Here is a 20,870-nt window from a genome sequence, read left to right on the forward strand (position 1 = left end):
CTTCATAATAAAGCTCCATGCTATGCCCTCATACAGTGTGACATGAAGACAACTCAAGGTCACTGAAATACCACCTGAAGGAGCTCTGAAATAGGCAATTTTATCCAATTATAGATTGCAAAAACAAAGTTTCCAAGCTGCACTTGGGGAGTAGAATTCTGTCACAAACAAACATGATATCAGCTCATAACACAGACCATGTTCTTGCATGCTTACTGTTCAGCATGTGAATGTGCCAGCTACAAAACATTGAGTTCCAGTGCTACCTATGAAATACGTTTTTGTAAGACTTTGCTTACTGATACCAACAAACGTAATGCATTGATATAGTTGGGTGTTGGTGTCAGCAAACAGATCCAGTAAGATGCTTTGTGTCACTTTTAAATACATTTGTCTGATTAGATTTGCTTAGCAAACATGACAAGGAGACAATTAATGGGCACAGTGATCATGATTGCTTGAGGCTCTAATTCTTAATTTTGCATTCTTGCACAATGAGTGTTCTGCCACTGATGTTCAATTTGAAGCCAGATGGGTGAAAGTCAAAATTATTGCAATTACCCTGCAAGGCCTCATGCTCCAAATGTTTTATTCTGACCCCAGAGAGCAAATCAGGAAGTTCCTCTGCCTAATTTGCACACAAAATCAGCCATTTTGAATACTGTTATTGCACATTTGAGTTTTGACCTAAGACGGCATGGTTCCAGCTTTGTGTTTTTGTGATGATTTTCAGGCTCCACCTGAGGTGCAAAATGATCCCCACTTTTCACGCTCCATTTTATGTGGTTCCCATGGCCTTTCAGCCACCCTCCCATTTCAGTTGAACTCCTTTATACAATTATTAATGTCCCTGGCGATCTCCGCAGAGTCTTTGCTTTGCAAATTGATATATTCTTGTTGGCCTTACATTCTCACTGTATTGAAGCCAGATTGTCAATAATCTCTGACAACCACTCCCCGACCACATCCATTCTGGGAGCTCCTAGACCCTTTTTCATGGTCTATGAGATCCCACCTTTCTATCTAGAATTGATCCTTTTCACAATAATTATTCCATCAGAAATCCAGTGTAATCAAAGTTTGGTAGAAGATTTGTACCTCGGGTGCTCGTTGTTGTGGTTCTGTTTGCCGAGCTGGGAATTTGTCTTGCTAACGTTTCGTCCCCTGTCAAGGTGACATCCTCAGTGCTTGGGGATGTCCAAGCACAGCACATCCCCAGCACAGAAGCGCTTCACAGGAGGCTCCCAAGCACTGAGGATGTCACCTAGACAGGGGACGAAACGTTTGCAAGACAAATTCCCAGCTCGGTGAACAGAACCACAACAATCCAGTGTAATGAAACCCATTCAGTAGACAAATTATCTGCTATTCTCAGATCTCCATAGATTGTCACTGTTACAACCCTGACTGTTATTGAGAATATCTCCCAGAACTCAGCATGGCCCACACACACCCTGACTGGTTTGGTAAGATATTCTCACCGAAACACACCCTAGCCCCCAGACGGATATGCCACAGTTCTCCTATTGACCAATTGAAAATGTCTGGACTTGACCTGCCAGACTGATTATGGCTTTTTCCCTAGGCTATGAGGGTATGGATGCTTGGATACTAATAGGATCAAGTGCCTGACTAACTGTGGCCAACCTCTGGTCTGGAATAATATGAGTCCCTTGATAGACTGAAATGGTGCTGCTGACCGACCCTTGACCAGACAAAGGGACTATTCCCCTTTGATTTCCAGCCATGACCGTTTGTTTGAAGTGCATGCAGTCTGCCATGTAAACTGCTGGCCAGTGCTGTAGGTGTAATATTAACATAGCCTGGTAGTGTACAATAACATGTATCCCCCATTGACTGTTCCATGCTCTCCACTGTGACAAGCTACCTGCCTCTCATTATGCGCGAAAAGACAATAAAGACACAGAGGCAGTTAGCCTATAACCCAGAAGGTGCAGGGACATTGCAGTGAACATACAGTTAGGTGATGGCCAGGACAAGCAGTTAACAAGTTACAGCCACTAGGAACTACCTTTACTTACATGTTGTGAATTTGTAACATTGGGAAGGAGAGCAGAATTGGAAGTGGTGCAGCAATAAGGGGAGCGAGCGAAAGATAAGGTGAAAGCATATGATGATTCGGAAGTCACTCAATAGTGAGATCCTGAAATATCTACTTATAACTTAAGGAGAACATGAACAATCTTTTCTTTGAGGCCAAGGTTCTGATATTTTAATTCTCACTGCATTTTCCAACTTTCACACTGTTGCTCTCGCCATACCACACCAAGATTCCCTTCGTTGTTCTTTTACTTAAGGTTCTGTACTGCAGATCACACTCTCCTGTGAAAAGCACTCTTATTCATAAATATCCAATTTGACTCTTGTAGATTTGTTTTAAAAAGTGTTCACAAGCTGGGCAGTTTCAAGGGGTTCATGCACTATTTATACAAAACTTTATTCACACTTAGTAGTCTAAGGGCATCTGTTTAGGCACCTAAATAATCCCCGAACTCCAGCTGCAAAAGATTCCTGATACCCATCACCTGAGCCTTGCTCCTGAAATGGCTTGAAATCATGATGCAGTAGCAACTCAGCTCTCCAAAGGGATATTCCTGAAGAAGGGCTTATGCCTGAAACGTCGATTCTCCTGTTCCTTGGATGCTGGCTGACCTGCTGCGCTTTTCCAGCAACACATTTTCATCTCCAAAGGGATACCCTAGTTATCCAGAAGAAATGGACTAATAACAGGCATGTGCTTACCTCGGCTACTCTCTACATGCCAGGTTTCAGATGCCAGGAAGTTCAAGATCCAATTTCAGTGGAAGCAGCTGATCATCTAAATGGCCAGCTTCCTCCTGGTGCTGCAGTTGCTTGAACTACAAACCACCTCTATGTCATCCCCCCAAAAAATGAGAAAAGCCAGGTGAAGGGATGTGACTTGGTATTCCTGATTTCATACAGCATTTTTGTTGCAATGTTTCTGATACAAAGGCTTAAAATGTAATCTTTGTCGTACTTCAATACATATATGCTTCTAATTTTGAAATTTTTATTTTCCCTGTTAAATAGGACCCAATCCACCAAAAAATATTACTTTTGGAAAAGTATCATCCACTGCACTAGAGGTGCTTTGGAGTCCTCCAGATGAATCAAAGAATGCATCATTTCATCACTATCTTGTTAGTTTTATGGGATTTGGATCAAGAAGTCAAGGAACTGAAAATGTTAAAGGCGACAAAACATCCTTAGTGCTTGGAAATCTTAAACCATTCCACTCATACAAAGTTTATGTACAGACAGTGGCTGAAGGAGGATCACTAAGTTGTGCTGAAGGACCATTGCTTGCAAGTACAGGTAAATATTAGCTGTGAAAGGTAATTTTTTTCCATCTAAAAGATAGGAGATGTACTTATGTTCATTTGCAATCATATCAAACTTTGTCATATTTTGTATGTATCCATATCAAACAGTACATTTATTGCCTAGCATCTGGGAGATCTTTCTCTCTAATTACAAAAAAAATGCAGTAAAAAGGATTTGTGCACTATCAGGAACATTGAGAAAATGGCAAAATGATTGTTTTTCGTGTTTGACTTTAATGTTGAAATGGAGTAGATCGGTGTCAATTATAATCAACTTAAGTGTTTAGAATTTGTACAATAAAACTAACCTTGCATTTAATGTTTACTAATTATTTATGTTTTATTGTGAACCCAGCTCCCAGTCCTCCAGTGCGTATTTACATTGGCAACACTGATGTTTGGGAGAATAGAATCATTGTGCACTGGGAGCCACCATTAGAAGGAAGTGATGAATACTATGTACAAATAAAACTGAGCAATGGTAACAAAGAAGTAAAACAACGTTCAGTGACAAATGCAACGGTATTTCAATTTGATTTTCTAATCCCAGGTGTCACATATGACATTGAGGTGATGGCAATAAAAAATGGGAAGAGAAGCATACCAAAATTGATTACACAAACTACAAGTAAGTCAGAGTTCTAACACCTGAGAGTTACTAGAGACCCCAGTGTCATCACGACTCATTAGTCTGCTATGATAAATGAGGCAGATTGATTTTCACAGAGAGAATATGGGTTCTTTAGTTGGGATTCAGAACTGCAAAGTGACCTTGATGTCTATGGAGGAACCTTCTTTGTCTGGAGAACTTTTGGTGCAATGCAAGAATGAACCATGGTTGATGGTACAAACCTCCATCATCTTGAGGCTGGTGATGCCATGTGGTACATTTTTGCATCTGTACCAAGAAAATGAGGTCCCTTCCAATGGCACTGCAAACTCTGATGGAGACTAGTATTAGGAAGAACTCATAGGTGGAAGCATGGTTTCAGCATGGAACCTTAATGCGCTTGTATTCATGTTTTAAAAAAAACTCAAATGAATATTTTTCAGTAAGTACTAATTTTAGATATTTTTGAAGAATCATGGATTATTTGGCATAAAGATCTAGAGTTAGGTCTGATATTTTATTTTATTGTTGTACATAGTTGTCTTTGGTTTGGTTCTGACATACTGCAGCCAAGTTGATACTGGTGAGATCATGGTCCTATCTGTGTTTTGGGACATCCTCCTGACGGTGGCCATTGATACAGAGCTGCTGGCCTATAACTGGCTGGCCTATAACTTCCTCCTAGAGCTGTTTGGAAGTCTGGCCTCAAACTAAATAAAGAGCCGCATAGTAAGAAGTTTAAGTGAGCTGAGCCAGCTGGACAGCAGTGAGCTCTTCCCTGCTAGGGTGCAAGAGTCCATCTTCACGATATGATCCAGCCCAGCATCTTTGAAGGTTACATAAATGCCTCATCCTGCTGCCACTGGAATTAATCCAGCTGAAAATGAGCCTGTCACCATGCAGTATGAATGACAGGTCATACAGTGCAGCCACTCCACCTCATTGAGGGCAATCAGTGCCTAATCAAAAGGACTGAATATCAGGAGTGTTGCTGAGACCCAACTCACGATGCACTGACCCCTGTCTCCCTCTCCCCACACCCCCAGCCTGTGGAAACCAAACCGTCCACATTCCTCAGGTAACTTACCAGTCGTTTGGGTCCTCTGCATTCCTGGCTCTTCCAGGGAAAGGAGTGATCTTCTAGCAGTAGCTATGGTCTCTTGTGTTAGATGAAAGTGAGGACTGCAGATGCAGGAGATTAGAGTCGAGAGTGTGGTGATCAAAAAGCATAGCAGGTCAGGCAGCATCTGAGGAGCAGGAGAATTGATGTTTCAGGCAAAAGCTTTTCATCAGGAATGAGGCTGTGAGCTGAGGGGGTGGAGAGATAAATGGGGAGGGGGGAAGGTCGCTAAGAGTGCAATAGGTAGATGGAGATGGAGGTGATGGTGATAGGCCAGAGAGGAGGGTGGAGCAGATAGATGGGAAGGAGGATGGAGAGGTCATGAGGGCAGTGCCTAGTTGGAAGGTTGGAACTGGGATAAGGTGAGGGGAGGGGAAATGAGGAAACTGGTGAAATCCACATTGATGCCATGTGGTTGGAAGGTCCTGAGGTGGAAGTTGAGGTGTTCTTCCTCCAGGCGTCGGGTAGTTAGGGAGTGGCAATGGAGGAGGCCAATGACCTGCATATCCTTGGTGAAGTAGAAGGAGGACTGAGCACAGTGCTGACCAGCAGCTCTTATCAGGTGGGACCTTGTTGGCCAGTTGGCTAGTGATGTGACCAATGTCACAACAAGACTCTGCCCATTCTTTTTGATGATAAATAAAATCTGTAGCTGCTGATTCCATTCATCTTCCAGGCTATTGTTTCATGCTGCACAAAACTGTTTGCACCCTTACCTGGCCCTGACCTGAGCTTCCAACCTCAAATTCTCTCTCAAGCAAAGAATACCTACATGCATATCTGCATCATCACCCAGCTTCACCCTTGCCTTATCCAATCTTCTGCAGAAACTCTCATTCATACCCATGTTAGTTCCTGACTGAACCATTTCAAACTCGTTCATCTTGAGATTTTATTTTTAAATTGCAAAATCATCTTATTTCTATTTCAGAGCCTAACCCAATTGAAATAGTTGCTTCCATTGATATTCAGACTCACTCAACTGTGCTCTATGTTGGAATGCCAAAGGTTGGCTTATTTGATGGAATTAATATTCTATACGGAAATGAAAATAAAAGAATACCTTTAAAGAACATTAATGTTAACGTGACCCTAGAAAATCTGACACCCGGCAAAGAATATAACTTTGCTGTTTATGCAACTAGTGGCAACATGTGGAGCAAAGCTTACAGAGTTCCTGTTGTGAAAACATGCAAGTATCTATTCTTGAACATCTTAAACTTGAGTATGAACTTTAACATTTTACAATGCATTGTGTTATGGTTGAATTAGAATCCTGACAATATGGAAATAGGCCCTTCAGCCCAACAAGCCTATACTGACCCTCTGAAGAGTAACCCCCCCAGACCAATTCTCTTACCCTATATTTGCCCCTGACTAATTCACCTAATACTATGGGCAATTTAGCACAGCCAATATACCTTACCTGCACATCTTTGGATTGTGGGAAGAAACTGGAGCACCCACAGGAAACCCACACAGACACGGGGAGAATGTGCAAACCCCATACAGACAGTCACCCAAGTTGGGAATTGAACCCAGGTCCCTAATGCTGTGAGGCAGCAGTGCTAACCACTGAGCCACCATACCACCCCATTCTTGAGCTATTCTAGATAATTTTTCATAGGGTTTGAAAATAGAGTTATGTTCAATGCAAAGAGTAATCACAATTTATTTTTTTTAAAAAGCAGATATTGTTAAACCTACAAATTGAAACCTGAAGCAAACTTTGACTACATTTTAGGTCCTAGATTTTTTTGCAAACGGGCAGTTGGAAATGATTTTAATTCAAGTAAGATGTGAGACTGAAATGGGAAGCTCGGTGAATTATTATTATGTATTATTATGCATTCAAGATATACAATCAAGTAAAGTGAATTTGATCATAACTGTTGCTTGAGTACTCAGTCAAGGTGAAATAAAACAACTTTACAATTGATACCTGGTGTCAGCATATCAAATGTGTCCTTTATCTGTTTTTTTAAAAAAAACATATTTACTAGAGATACAAAATCTTGTACAGATCACAAAGTGGTCTCATGTCAAATTCCTGAGTTATGTTGTGTAGCATTGGATATTGTATGAAATGAGAGACCCTTAACCATTAACTAATCAGCCTCCAAAAGAAAAATAATGAGCACTGTTGGACTGGAAAGAATATCTAAGCCAAGTCCATAAACCTATAATAAACATTACACTGTCAGGATGTCTTAATTCAGTAAGTTTAGAAAGCAGAAGCAATACATTATAAAAATGAATTATGTTTATCTAATAACACAGATTTACATGTTTACCAAATATTTAAATGACAGTTGACTACAAAATCGATTCATCTGTAACTGTGTACGAGTCAATCTGATGCAGACCCATGAAATTTATTTTCATATATTATTTGTTGTTGTATTTTTATTCTAGGTTTGGCACCACCCACTAATTTACGAGAAGGAATAGTCACAGAAACATCACTGGAATTACTGTGGGATAGAGCAGAAGGCCATTTCCACCAGTATGAAGTGCAATGTTTAAACTGTGAAGAGCAACTTGTGGTAAACTCAAATTGTTCTTGGTGCATTAAAAATGCACTACATGTGGCATGTGACATATTTTTAACATTTAACTCTTCAAATTGTCAACTAGTTGAAAATATGATGAAACAACAATTAGAGCTGTTAGACTATAGATAATACTGTTTTGGCAAAACATGGTATTTACTAAAAGAATTTCTAGCCACACTTATGCCATTAATTAAATATGTATGATAGTCCTACATATATCGCATTATGAATATACAAACACAACATTGTTTATTGTGTTATTTGTTCATTTTAGGTTCAAAAATTTGACCAGGAGTGTGCAGTATTTGTACACCTGACCCCAGGAAAACTGCATAACATTTCACTTCGGACAGAAAAGGAAGGCTTTCGAGATAGCAAAGCAGTGAAAAAATTGATACGTACAAGTACCTGTGTCTTTTGCTGTTATTTACTTCAAATAAAATATTTTATATTTTCTCCTGAGTTAAATTTCAATGCAAGCGGCCTAACAGGTAAGGCAGAGGGCATGGTTGGGAACATTGGACTGGGATGTCATAGCAATTACAGAGACATAACTTGGGGATGGACAGATCTGGCAGCTTAATGTTCCAGGGTATAGATGCCATAGGAAGGATAGAAAGGGGAGCAAGAGAGGAGGGGGAGTGGCATTTTTGATTAAGGATAATATTACTGCTGTACCTAGGGACAATATTACTGGGATTACATTCAGAGAAGCTGTTTGGGTGGAACTGAGAAATAAGAAAGGGATGATCACATTACTGGGATTGTACAATAGACCTCCAAATAGTCAGTGGTAAATTGAGAAACAAATTTTGAAGGAGATCTCAGTTATCTCTGGGAGTAATAGGGTGGTAATGGTAGGGAATTTTAATTTTCCAAAGATAGACTGGGACTGCCACAGTATTAAAGGCTTTTTGGATGGAGAGAAATTGGTTAAGTCTGCACAAGAAAATTTTCTGCTTCATTATGTGGATGTACCTACTAGAGAAAGTGCAAAACTTGACCTACTCTTGGGAAATAAGGCAGAGCAAGTGACTGAGGTGTCAGTGGGGGAGCTCTTTGAGTCCAGTAACCATAATTCTATTAGTTTTAAAATAGTGATGGAAAAGGATAGACTGGATCTAAAAGTTAAAGCTCTTAACAGGAGGAAGGCCAACTTTGACGGTTATAGGCAAGAACTTTCATAAGTTGTTTTGGTGTAGATGTTTGCAGGTAAAGGGATGGCTGGAAAATGGGAAGCCTTCAAAAATGAGATAATTAGTCCAGAGACAGTATATTTCTGTTAGGGTGAAGGGCAAGTCTGGTAAGCTGTATGGAATTGGATGTCTAGTAAAATTGAAGTTTTGGTCAAGATAACAATGGAAACATATGTCAGGTATAGACAGCAGGGATCGAGTGAACCCTTAGAAGAGTATAAAAGCAGTAGGAGTATACTTAAGAAAGAAATCAGGAGGGCAAAAAGGGTTTATGAAATAGTTTAGGCAAATAGGGTTAAGGAGCATCCAAAGGAATTCTACAAATTCATTAAGGACAAAAGGGTAACTGGGGACAGAATGGGGCCCCCTTAAAGATCAGCAAGGCTACCTATGTGTGGATCTACAGGAGATGGGTGAGATACAAAACGAGTATTTTGCACTCGTGTTTATCATGGAGAAGGATATGGAAGATAGTGAAATAAAGTGCTACATCTTGAAAAATGTCCAGATTACAGAGGAGGAGATGCTTTGTGTCTTAAAACACATTAATGTGGATAAGTCCACGGGACCTGATCAATTGTAACCTCAAATTCTGTGAGAAGTGAGGGAAGTGATTGCTGGGCCTCTTACTGAGATAATTATATTATTGAAAGCCACAGGCGAGGTGCCGGAAGACTGGAAGTTGGTTAATGGTGTGCCACTATTTAAGAAAGGTGGTAAGGAAAAGCCGGGGAACTATAGACTGGTGCGCCTGATATCAGTGGTGGACAAGTTGTTGGAGGGAATCCTAAGGGACAGGACTTACATGTATTTAGAATGGCAAGGACTGATTAGAGATAGTTAACATGGCTTTATGCATAGGAAATCATGTATCACTAACAATTGAGATTTTTTGAAGAAGTAATAAAAAAAAGATTGATGAGGACAGAGCAGTGGATGTGATCTACATGTACTTCGGTAAGGTACTCAACAAGGTTATTTATGGTAGACTGGTTAGCAAGGTTAGATAGCATGGAAAGCAGGGAGAACTAACTACCTGTATTGTGAACTGGCTCAAAGGTAGGAGACAGAGGGTGGTGGTGGAGGATTGCTTTTCAGACTGGAGGCTTGTGACCAGTGGTGTGCCACAAGGATTAGTTCTGGGTCCATTGCTTTTTGTCATTTATATAAATGATTTGGATGTGAACATAGGAGGTATGGTCAGTAAGTTTGCAGATGACCCTAAAATTGGAGACGTAGTGGACAGTGAAGAATGTTCCCTCAGAGTACAACAGGATCTTGATCAGATGGGCATATGGGCCGAGCAGTGGCAGATATATTTTAATTTAGATAAATGTGAGGTCCTGCATTTTGGAAAGGCAAATCAGAGCGGAATATATATACTTAATGGTAAGGTCCTGGGGAGTGTTGCTGAACAAAAATACCTTAGAGTGCAGATTAATAGTTCCTTGAAAGTTAAGTCGAAGGTAGATATGTTAATGAAGAAGATGTTTGGTATCCTTGTCTTTATTGATCAGTGCATTGAGTATAGGAGTTGGGAGGTCATGTTGCGGATGTGTGGGATATTGGTTTAGCCCGTCTTGGAGTGTTTCATGCAATTCTGGTATTTTTTCTATAGGAAGGATGTTGTGAAACTTGAAGGGTTCAGAAAAGATATATGAGCTCTTTGCCAGGTTTGGAGGGTTTGAGCTATTGGGAGAGGCTGAATAGGCTGGGGCTGTTTTCCCTGGAGCATTGGAGGCTGAAGGATGACCTTATAGAGGTTTATAAAATCATAAGGGGCATGGATAATGTAAACAGACATGGTCTTTTCCCTGGGGCAGGGAGTCCAAAATTAAAGGGCATAGGTTTAAGGTGAGAGGGGAAAGATATAAAAAGGACTGCAGGGACAACTTCCTTATGCAAAGAGTGGTGTGTGTATGGAATGACCTGCCATAGGAAGTGGTAGGGGCTGGTACAATTACAACATTTAAAAGACATCTAAATGGGTATATGAATAGGAAGGGTTTAGAAGGATATGGACTAAATGCTGGCAAATGGGACTAGACTAGGTTAGGATATTTGGTTGGCACGGAGGAGTTGTACCGAAGGGTCTGTTTCGTGCTGTTTATCGCTACGACTCAATGACTCTAACTTGATTCAAAGTAGTAGTTAAAATGTGTTAATTGGTAAGGAAATCTCAAAATTAATCTTAAAGAGTCTTCCTTTTATTTTTAACCAATATCTTTAGTTGTCTTTTCAAGGTTAGAAATATTAATGGAAATTAGGCAAAGGAAACACAAAACTCTAAGTGCCTTCAGAAAAAGAACAAACAGAAAGGAGATAGAACATAGAACACAGAACAATACAGTGCAGAACAGGTCCTTTGGCCCTTGATGTTGCGCCAACCTATGAACTCATCCAGGCTCATCCCCCTACACTATTCCATCATCATCCATGTGCTTATCCAAAGATTGTTTAAATCTCCCTAATGTGGTTGAGTTAACGACATTGGAAGGCAGGGCATTCCATGAAATTAATAGCAATTAATAAAGAATTTAAATATATATTTTATGAGTTCACATTTGCCAATAATATGTTATTTTATGGTATTTTAGTGCCGAGTCCAGTGGGGTATTTGAATTTTAACAAGACTTCTCAGTCAGTAGCTGTCAGCTGGCCTCAAGCTGCCCATGTATTTGATGGATATAATCTGACATTATCCAATAAAATGATCCACCAGGTTGTTTGGATTCCATTCACTCAATCACGGTAAGATGTTAATAGCATTATAAATATTCAGATTTTCTCAGCTTTATGATGCATTAAATGGTCTGAGTTATGTGGTTTTATTCCGGTTGAAAATAATTGAATTGTAAATAATACATATAAAGACATGACTTTCGTTTCTGTATATTTATAACGATTACAACATTAAATCATAATACGTTTCTAGAAACATTAGTCTTTTGACTACTGATTCATCTGTGCAGTGCATACTTGAGGGAGTGCATTATTGCCATGCTGTCTTTCTGATAAGAAGCTTTCTGATGTCACACCTAAGTTAAAGGACAAAGGTAGCTAGGTGACTATGAGGAGAGGGAAAGGAAATAGGCAGACAGTGCAGGGAGACACTGTGGCCGTTGCCCTCAATAATAATAACTTAACAATAATAAGTACCATTTTGGATACTGTTAAGGGGGACGACCTACCGGGGAAAACCACAGAGGGCAAGTTTCTGGCACTGAACCTGGCTCTGTGGCTCAGAAGGGAAGGGTTTAGAATAGGTGAGCAATAGTGATAGGACATTGATTCGTGAGAGGATCAGACAGGAGATTTTGTGGTCATGAGTGAGACTCTTGGATGGTGTGTTGTCTCCTGGGTGCCAGAGTCAGGGATGTGCCAATGACATAGGTATGGAAAGGGAAGATGACCTAAAAAGAGAATATAGGGAGTTAGTTTGGAAGCTAGAAGCAGGATGAGCAGAATAGTAATCTCACAATTGCGACCGGTGCCACGTGGTAGTGAGGCTAGGAATAGAGAGTGAGTGCAGATGAACACGTGGCTGCAGGGTTGATGTAGGAGGGAGGGCTTCAGATATGTGGATACCTTCTGGCAAAGCTGGGACCTATATAGTTTGGATGGAGTAGTTTTTATCAGGTGTATACAGGAAGGATTTGTCATGCAATATGTAGCTCGGCTGACTAGAGGGGAGGCCATACTGGATTTGGTGCTTGGCATGAACCATGCTGGGTGTAAGACCTCTCAGTGGGAGAGCTTTTTGGTGATAGTGATCACAACTCCATAACCTTTACTAAAGTCATGGAGGGGGATAGGATCAGACGGTATGGGGAAATATTTAACTGGGGAAGGGGGAATTACAATGCTATTAGGCAGGAACTGGGTGTCTAGATTGGGAACAGATGTTCTTAGGGAAAAGCACAATAGAAATGTGGAGGTTGTCTAGGAAGTATTTGCTGATAATGCTGGACAGGTTTGTCCCACTGAGGCAAGGAAGGGATGGTAGGTTTAAAGAACCTTGGATGACAAGAGATTTGGAACATCTAGTCAAGAAGGAAGTTTAATTAAGGTTGAGGAGGCAAGGATCAGACAGGACTTTAGAGGGTCACATGGTAGCCAGGAATCAACTGAAGAATGGACTTAGGAGAGCTAGAAAGCGGCATGAAAATGCTTTAATGGATAGAATTAAGGAAAACTCTAAGGCATTCTACACTAATGTTGTTATTAGAGAAGGTTGATGCAATTAATCCTGCCATTGAAGGCTGGGCCCAGTATGTAGAAAGAATGCATTATTTTTTCTGGGCAAATGACATTGGGGCAGACAAAAAGCAACAAGTCATTCTCCTGACAGGTTTTGTGCCCGCAACTTTGTCAGTTATTGTAATCCTAATTTTCCCTAATGTACCAGATATTACAACCTAAAAAGAGTTGATGGGTTTGGTTGAGGAATATTATGATTCCAAGCCTTCTCTAATTCTCTACTACTATTGGTTTTACTTGACAGATTGAGAACCAAGGAATCCATATCGGGATTTTAGACTAGGTTAAGGTGACAGTCAGGGGCATGTGACTTTGGTTTAAATCTTTGAGATGCTGAGACACTGCTTGGTACATGGGACTAACCATGTGATCACGCAAATGTACCTTGTAGCTGAAGCCCAACTTGACTTCAAACAGGCACTACAACTGGCTTATCATGGAAAATACAGCAAGTAGAACATATGAGTTGCATGGTATTCCGCTGGATGTAGACACCCTTGCCAGTCCAGCTGAGCTTAGCAAACACAATTTGAGTGAAAGAAATGCGCAGCCTTATTCAGGACATAGCCTGAACAAAGAAACTCTAAGTCAGCACACAGCAAAACCCCAAAGCAAAGCAAAACCTTGGCCAGATGGTTAAAATTTCCCTCAGGATCCGGGCCAGTCAGCCATTGCAGTTGCTGCCAGTATGTGGACTTGAGAAAGCAAAAGAGCCCCACTAGACCTAAATACAGTAAGAGAACTCACAGGCTGGTATCCAAGAGATTGCACACCCTGGAAAATTCACCTCCCTCTGGTCTGGAACAATTAAATTACTTGGCAACATCCAAATCAGAATCAATCAAATGAAAAATCTGGTAAAATGGTCACCTGTCTGGTTAAGTGGAGGTCAATTTCATGGCCGTTTCAGCAATCACAGAACTGGTCTTTAACAAAATTCGTTCTGGACTCCAACCCTTACATTTGCGCAAGGCCTTGGCTAAACTGAGAACCTATCCTGGGGAACCTTTACAGATTAAGGGTACAACTTCAGTTCTGGTCTGTTATGAGAAGCAGTTGGTTCAGTTACCACTGATTGTAGTGAAACGCTCAGGCCCAAGCTTGATGGGGTGAAATTGGTTACGAAAGTTTCACCTCGAATGGCTCATCACTTTCCAGTTTAGAAAATGGCTGCGTGAGTGAAGGCCTAATTAAGTACCCAGACGTTTTTCAGGAGGGTTTACAGACTATCAAAGGAGCCAAGGCCCCTTTGCATGTTAATCAAGAAGCAAATCCACGATTCTGCAAGGTCTGTCCAGTACCATTTGCCTTCTGGGCAAAAGTAGAGTCAGAAATTGGAAGTCTAGAAAGCAAAAGAATCATTAAACCAGCCTAGTTTATGGAATGGGCGACATCGGTCGTACAGATTGTGAAGCCCGATGGATTGGTTTGCCTGTGTGGGGATTTTAAACAAGCAGTAAACTGCTTTTCACAAGTAAATCTTCTTTCACTACATCCATCAAATCTTGAAAGGGTCCTCATAACGGAAAAAGCTATCTTTGATGGCAGGATTGAACATTCAAGCTTCCCAAACAGTGGCATGGTGCCAGAAACGCTTACCCAAATTTAAAGATAATTGTTGCATACTAATCTCTGCAGGGATGTGTTTTTCTCTCATTGCCACTGAAATAGCTTCATGTTGGCTGTATCCCATCGCCAAGTTACCCTTTATTTACATGTGCATTATACATGACACTGACCCAGCTAGAACAAAGCCAGTTCCTTGACTGTGATTTTTCCTGCAAATGTGGTCCAATCAGAGGGATGGAATAATTTTTTTGTGGCATTTATATGTATAGTCACACAGTAAAATAGACACCATTATACAAAGACTTTATTCTATAATTTTCCACCACTAGGAATGCTTACACCAAAAAGTGAAGGTGGAGGGGTTAGGTGGGGGAGTGGGGAGAGAAGATGGGGAGTAAATCAAAGTAAAGTTGTAGGGGGAAATAAAACAGTCTATCCCCCCCATGGTGCTCACCTCTCCCTAAAGGTTTTGAAAGCATTGGTAGACACTGAGTGCCCCCTCACTCAGGCTCAAAAGTAACCACGAAAGATACTCCTGTTTATATCTTTTGGCCAGGGCTCACTTTTGGGCCAGGTTAACAGACCCAATTAGGGAACAAACATGGATGACCTCATTTCAATCACAATGACAACCCTGAGGATTCATTGTTCCAAGTATGAAGTGCTAAATTTCAGCCACTATTGTATTATTATTATTAAATGAATTTCAGCCACATGCTCCTATGGAGTGGAGCAGGTAGATCAAAGGAACTTCTCGTGGGTATACAGCTAGGCCTGGCCAAGTTGGTCTTTAATAAGTCCAGGCAGTGAGTGGTAGAGGGGGTCATTAGACCTGACTGCCAGCTGCTCTTCCATAGTTACATTTGCTCAGTGTCCCAAGAGAGGGAGTACATGGTATGATGTCCATCAGTACACTTGAGGCTTTCCATGACTAGTGGGCACTACTCAGGCAGGAATACTTTATGCCCCTGCCCTTCCCAAACAAATTATAATTTACATTTTGGAAGTTTCCTTTGAGGATTTGACTTCTGTTACATTGCCCCTTTAAGGGGTTGCCTCTTGTTAATTTAATTACATTTGTTTCATTTGGCTTGATGAGCTTCAAAAGAATATAAAAAGTGGTTCAGGAATGACAATTTGAAATAAGTTTCCTTAAAAAGTTTTGTTTTGTGATTGTGCCTCTATAAGCAGCTGTCAACTATTTAACAGTTGACACCACTATCAGCGCCCCTATATCCCAAAGGATTTAGTGGTTCAAAAGTACAATTTACTGCCACCTTCTCCAGGACATTTAGGAATGGGCAATAAATGTTAGCTTAGGCTGCAATGTCAACATCCACGAACAAACAAGAGAAAAGATAATTTGCTTATTAGTTCATAATTAGTTAATCAAATAGTATTAAATAGAACTGCATGTCATAGTGTTCCATCCTGCCATCTATAAGTGGTGGGGTACCTATTATGGGAGGCCCATTATGCAGGAGTCCTCCAATTTTCCACTGGGGATTTGTCATGACAGTGCTGTCTGCTATAATAGGTAATAAGTGTTTAAGGTGATTCACAGACTCACAGGTGACCTATTATTTTGAGGAATTTGCCTTTTATATTTAGACGGGTTGTGTGAGTTCACCATTCTCTCATGGTTAGCAGATATAGGAGGAAGTGGTGGCAGGCATATCCAAAGACCATCTTGTGGGTCTGCAAACTGGGCCTGCAGAAGGAGGAAATTCTGCGAGGGTGATGAGCAATAGTAATCTTTCAACCAAACTATCAAAGCAAATTAATTATTCATTTAATATTTATTGTTTTAGACTGTGCTTTGACTTCTCTATTTGCCAAATTAGTAACGTAGAAACACAAAAGACCATAAGCCATTCAAATATTATTGTTCAATTGACATGTTGTTATCTTAACTGAATCCTTAGAAGAGTATAAAGGAAGTAGGAGTATACTTAAGAGGGAAATCAGGATGGTAAAAAGGGGTTATGAGATAGCTTTGGCAAATAGAGTTAAGGAGAATCCAAAGGGTTTTTACAGATACATTAAGGACAAAAGGGTAACAAGGGAGAGAATAGGGCCCCTCAAAGATCAGCAAGGCAGCCTTTGTGTGGAACCGCAGAAAATGGGGGAGATACTAAATGAGTATTTTGCATCAGTATTTATTGCAAAAAAGAATATGGAAGATATAGACTGGAGGGAAATAGATGGTGACATCTTGCAAAATGTCCAGTTTACAGAGGAACAAGTGCTGAATGTCTTGAAATGGGTAAAGGTGGATAAATCCCCGGGACGTGATCAGGTGTACCCAAGAACTCTGTGGGAAGCTAGAGAAGTGATTGCTGGGCCTCTTGCTGAGATATTTGTATCATCGATAGTCACAGGTGAGGTGCCGGAAGACTGGAGGTTGACTCACGTGGTGCCACTGTTTAAGAAGAATGGTAAGGACAAGTCAGGGAACTATAGACCAGTGAGCCTGACCTCGGTGGTGGGCAAGTTGTTGGAGGGAATTCTGAGAGACAGGATGTACGTGTATTTGGAAAGGCAAGGACTGATTAGGGATAGTCAACATGGCTTTGCGCGTGGAAAATTATGTCTCACAAACTTGATTGAGTTTTTTGAAGAAGTAACAAAGAAGATTGATGAGGGCAGAGCGGGAGATGTGATCTATATGGACTTCAGTAAGGCGTTCGGCAAGGTTCCCCATGGGAGACAGATAAGCAAGGTTAGATCTCACAGAATACAGGGAGAACTAGCCATTTGGATACAGAACTGGCTCAAAGGTAGAAGACAGAGGGTGGTGGTGGAGAGTTGTTTTTCAGACTGGAGGCCTGTGACCAGAGGAGTGCCACAAGGATTGGTGCTGGGCCCTCTACTTTTTGTCATTTACATAAATGATTTGGATGCGAGCATAAGAGGTACAGTTAGTAAGTTTGCAGATGACACCAAAATTGGAGGTGTAGTGGACAGCGAAGAGAGTTACCTCAGATTATAACAGGATCTTGACTAGATGGGCCAATGGGCTGAGAAGTGGCAGATGGAGTTTAATTCAGATAAATGTGAGGTGCTGCATTTTGGGAAAGCAAATCTTAGCAGAACTTATACACTTAATGGTAAGGCCCGAGGGTGTGTTGCTGAACAAAGAGACCTTGGAGTGCAGGTTCATAGCTCCTTGAAAGTGGAGTCTCAGGTAGATAGGATAGTGAAGAAGGTGTTTGGTATGCTTTCCTTTATTGGTTAGAGTATTGAGTACAGGAGTTGGGAGGTCATGTTGTGGCTGTACAGGACATTGGTTAGGCTACTGTTGGAATGTTGCATGCAATTCTGGTCTCCTTCGTATTGGAACGATGTTGTGAAACTTGAAAGGGTTCAGAAAAGATTTACAAGGATGTTAGGGGAATGTGAGGACTGCAGATGCTGGAGATCAGAGCTGAAAAATGTGTTTCTGGAAAAGCGCAGCAGGTCAGGCAGCATCCAAGGAGCAGGAGAATCGACGTTTCGGGCATAAGCCCTTCTTCAGGAATGATGTTGCCAGGGTTGGAGAATTTGAGCTATGGGGAGAGGCTGAACAGGCTGGAGCTGTTTTCCTGGACGTCAGAGGCTGAGAGGTGACCTGATAGAGGTTTACAAAATTATGAGGGGCATGGATAGGATAAATAGGCAAAGTCTTTTCCCTGAGGTCAGGGAGTCCAGAACTAGAGGGCATAGGTTTGGGGTGAGAGGGGAAAGATATAAAAGAGACCCAAGGGGCAACGTTTTCACACAGAGGGTGGTACGTATATGGAATGAGCTGTCAGAGGAAGTGGTGGAGGCTGGTACAATTGCAACATTGAAGAGACATTTGGATGGGTAAATGAATAGGAAGGGTTTGGAGGGATATGGGCCGGGTGCTGGCAGGTGGGATATCTGGTCAGCATGGACAGTTGGACCGAAGGGTCTGTTTCCATGCTGTACACCTCTATGACTCGATAACTGCATTACAATTGCCTTGGCTCTTTAGCCTTTCATATCTTTGCCAGCAAAAACCTACCAATCATGGGTCTTGAAATGTTCATTTGACCTGGTTTCAACTTCGCACACAATGTTCTTCAACAAGATGTCTCCTAACATTATTTCTGATGGCCGAACGTTAATTTTAAGAGTATGCCCTTCCACCAGAGGAAATAATTTCTTTCTGTTTAGTCTGTCAATTCTTTTGATTATCTTAATCACCTCGATTAGACTACTAATTAATCTTTTAGATGGAAAATAATACAAATCCAATCCATGCAACATATCCTTACTATTTAACTTTTTTAGCCCCTTTGCCAGTAACATTCTGGCAAACCTGAACTGCACCTCTTGCAACAAATGCAGGCCCTATACTCTAAAAGAGCTCTAATATCTTTCCGTAAGTGTAATACAATTTCCACTGCTCTGTATTTCAGTACAAATGGTCATTACTGTTGACATTTTAAATTATTTTATGTATCTGTTGACTCGCTTTTAGTGACTTCTATATTAATCTTAAATATTTCACGTACCAAGTGATTCATTACTTGTAGCCATTTAGAAATTACTTTGAGGTACTTTTCATAGGTTCAAAGTGAATAGTTCACACAATGAATGCCATATGCTATAGTTTTGTCCACTCTCTGAATTTATTGGTGGCAACCTGTCTAATTTACAATTTCCTCCTTCTGTTTAAACTAGTTACTATATTAACTAACTTGTGTTGTATGAAAATTTAGCTATATTGCTCTCAATATATGCAGCTCAAAGACAATTAATTGGTTGTAAAGTGGTTTGGAATGCTGTGACGATATGAGAAACATTACAAAAAGTAGAATATTTAGAACTTACACTGCCAACAGCTTCATTGGAAATAAAGAGAAAATTTTCCAATAGTAAATTAACATATTAAAATGTCTTAATGCAATAAACTTTACCCTTTTTAACTAGATATTTTTGTGTATGCTATAAACAGGCGGTATGAAAACTCCATGAACTTTATTTTATTTCTTTTCTTTTGTCGACTATAACTGTAGTGAATTCAAGAATAATGACCTTTCAGATCATCTCACTTGTGAGCTATTGATTATATCTCCTGCATCTGTATTTAAAGGTTTTTGTTAAACATTGTGTTGAGCATTTAATTCCAAGATTTGTGGTAAATTGAGTAAAATTGTGAATCTGAAAAGTTAATAGTTTCTGTCTCCACATATGATGTTTGTTGTAGTGAGTAATTCCAGCATTTTCTGGTTTAATTAATCATTGTTCTTTATATATTACGCAGAACACATAGTTATGTCAAGCTGTTACCAGGCACAATCTATTTTGTAAGTATTGAGACGACAAGCGCAAAAAAGAAGAGCCGTCCCACAACAATCAACGTTACAACAAGTGAGTTCCCGTTACAAAACTAAAAATATTTATGGCAGAATTTAATCCAGGAGCTAGGAATCCCTTTAGCGAAACCAAAATCAGTTTGACAATCTTGTGAAGGCAGAAAGGGACTGGCCAAATGCAATCACATTGTAATTAATTAGGGAAAGTAATGCAGTGAGCACATCTGATTATGTAGCAAGAATGGGCCTTTTTTCTGCTCTGCTCTGCTCAAGGGTTTTGCTTCTAATGCCTGCAGATGCCTCCCTCGGCTGCTCCTCTCATGTGTTCAATTATGGTGATCTTCATTAAAGAATGAAGGTTGAGTTATACGTTCATTGACAAAATGACACTAATCTTTTTCCAAATCGGAGTACTGTGAGATTATTCATCATAAAACAATTGATTTTTTTATAAATCAAAGTTCTGCTCTTTGATTATTTATTTATCACATGTATTTGCTATCAGATTGTTCACAACTTAGTTCCAGTGTTAAAGAGATCATGATGTACTGAATTTAAGTTGATAAAACATGTCACTGGCTGGAGGCCCACATTCTGACCTATACCCTTGAGACTGTTGCGTAAAACCGTTCCTTCCATCAGCATCTCCCTCTCTGACCTGTATCCTTCAGACTGTTTCATTGTAAGTTCCTTCTGTCCTCCTCTGAATGGCAGCTACAAAAGGCTGATCCCATATCTCCATACTTCAACACTGCCCAGCTTTCACTTGACAGAGATCTGAAATCCTGTGGTCCCTGTTGCTACTTATTTGGTCACCAAAAGTTTGCTTAATTCCATTCTGTGGAGATGTCGGTGTTAGACTGGGGTGCTG

General features: G+C 40.5%; 2 protein-coding genes across 2 annotated transcripts in view; both read left to right on the forward strand.

The window, feature by feature from the left end:
- Positions 1-3,368, forward strand: part of LOC140458280 (uncharacterized) — a 36,689-nt gene extending 33,321 nt beyond the window's left edge. Inside the window, exon 9 of the mRNA XM_072552682.1 lies at positions 3,073-3,368. Coding sequence (XP_072408783.1) covers positions 3,073-3,368 — 296 coding nt within the window. The remainder of the gene's footprint in view (positions 1-3,072) is intronic.
- Positions 3,211-20,870, forward strand: part of ptprq (protein tyrosine phosphatase receptor type Q) — a 180,569-nt gene continuing 162,909 nt past the window's right edge. Inside the window, exons 1-7 of the mRNA XM_072551604.1 lie at positions 3,211-3,357; positions 3,721-3,993; positions 6,027-6,287; positions 7,511-7,641; positions 7,925-8,054; positions 11,444-11,597; positions 19,948-20,054. Coding sequence (XP_072407705.1) covers positions 3,939-3,993; positions 6,027-6,287; positions 7,511-7,641; positions 7,925-8,054; positions 11,444-11,597; positions 19,948-20,054 — 838 coding nt within the window. The 5' untranslated portion in view covers positions 3,211-3,357; positions 3,721-3,938. The remainder of the gene's footprint in view (positions 3,358-3,720; positions 3,994-6,026; positions 6,288-7,510; positions 7,642-7,924; positions 8,055-11,443; positions 11,598-19,947; positions 20,055-20,870) is intronic.

Source organism: Chiloscyllium punctatum, chromosome 32 (genome assembly GCF_047496795.1).
Source record: "Chiloscyllium punctatum isolate Juve2018m chromosome 32, sChiPun1.3, whole genome shotgun sequence".
NCBI classification, from domain to species: domain Eukaryota; kingdom Metazoa; phylum Chordata; class Chondrichthyes; order Orectolobiformes; family Hemiscylliidae; genus Chiloscyllium; species Chiloscyllium punctatum.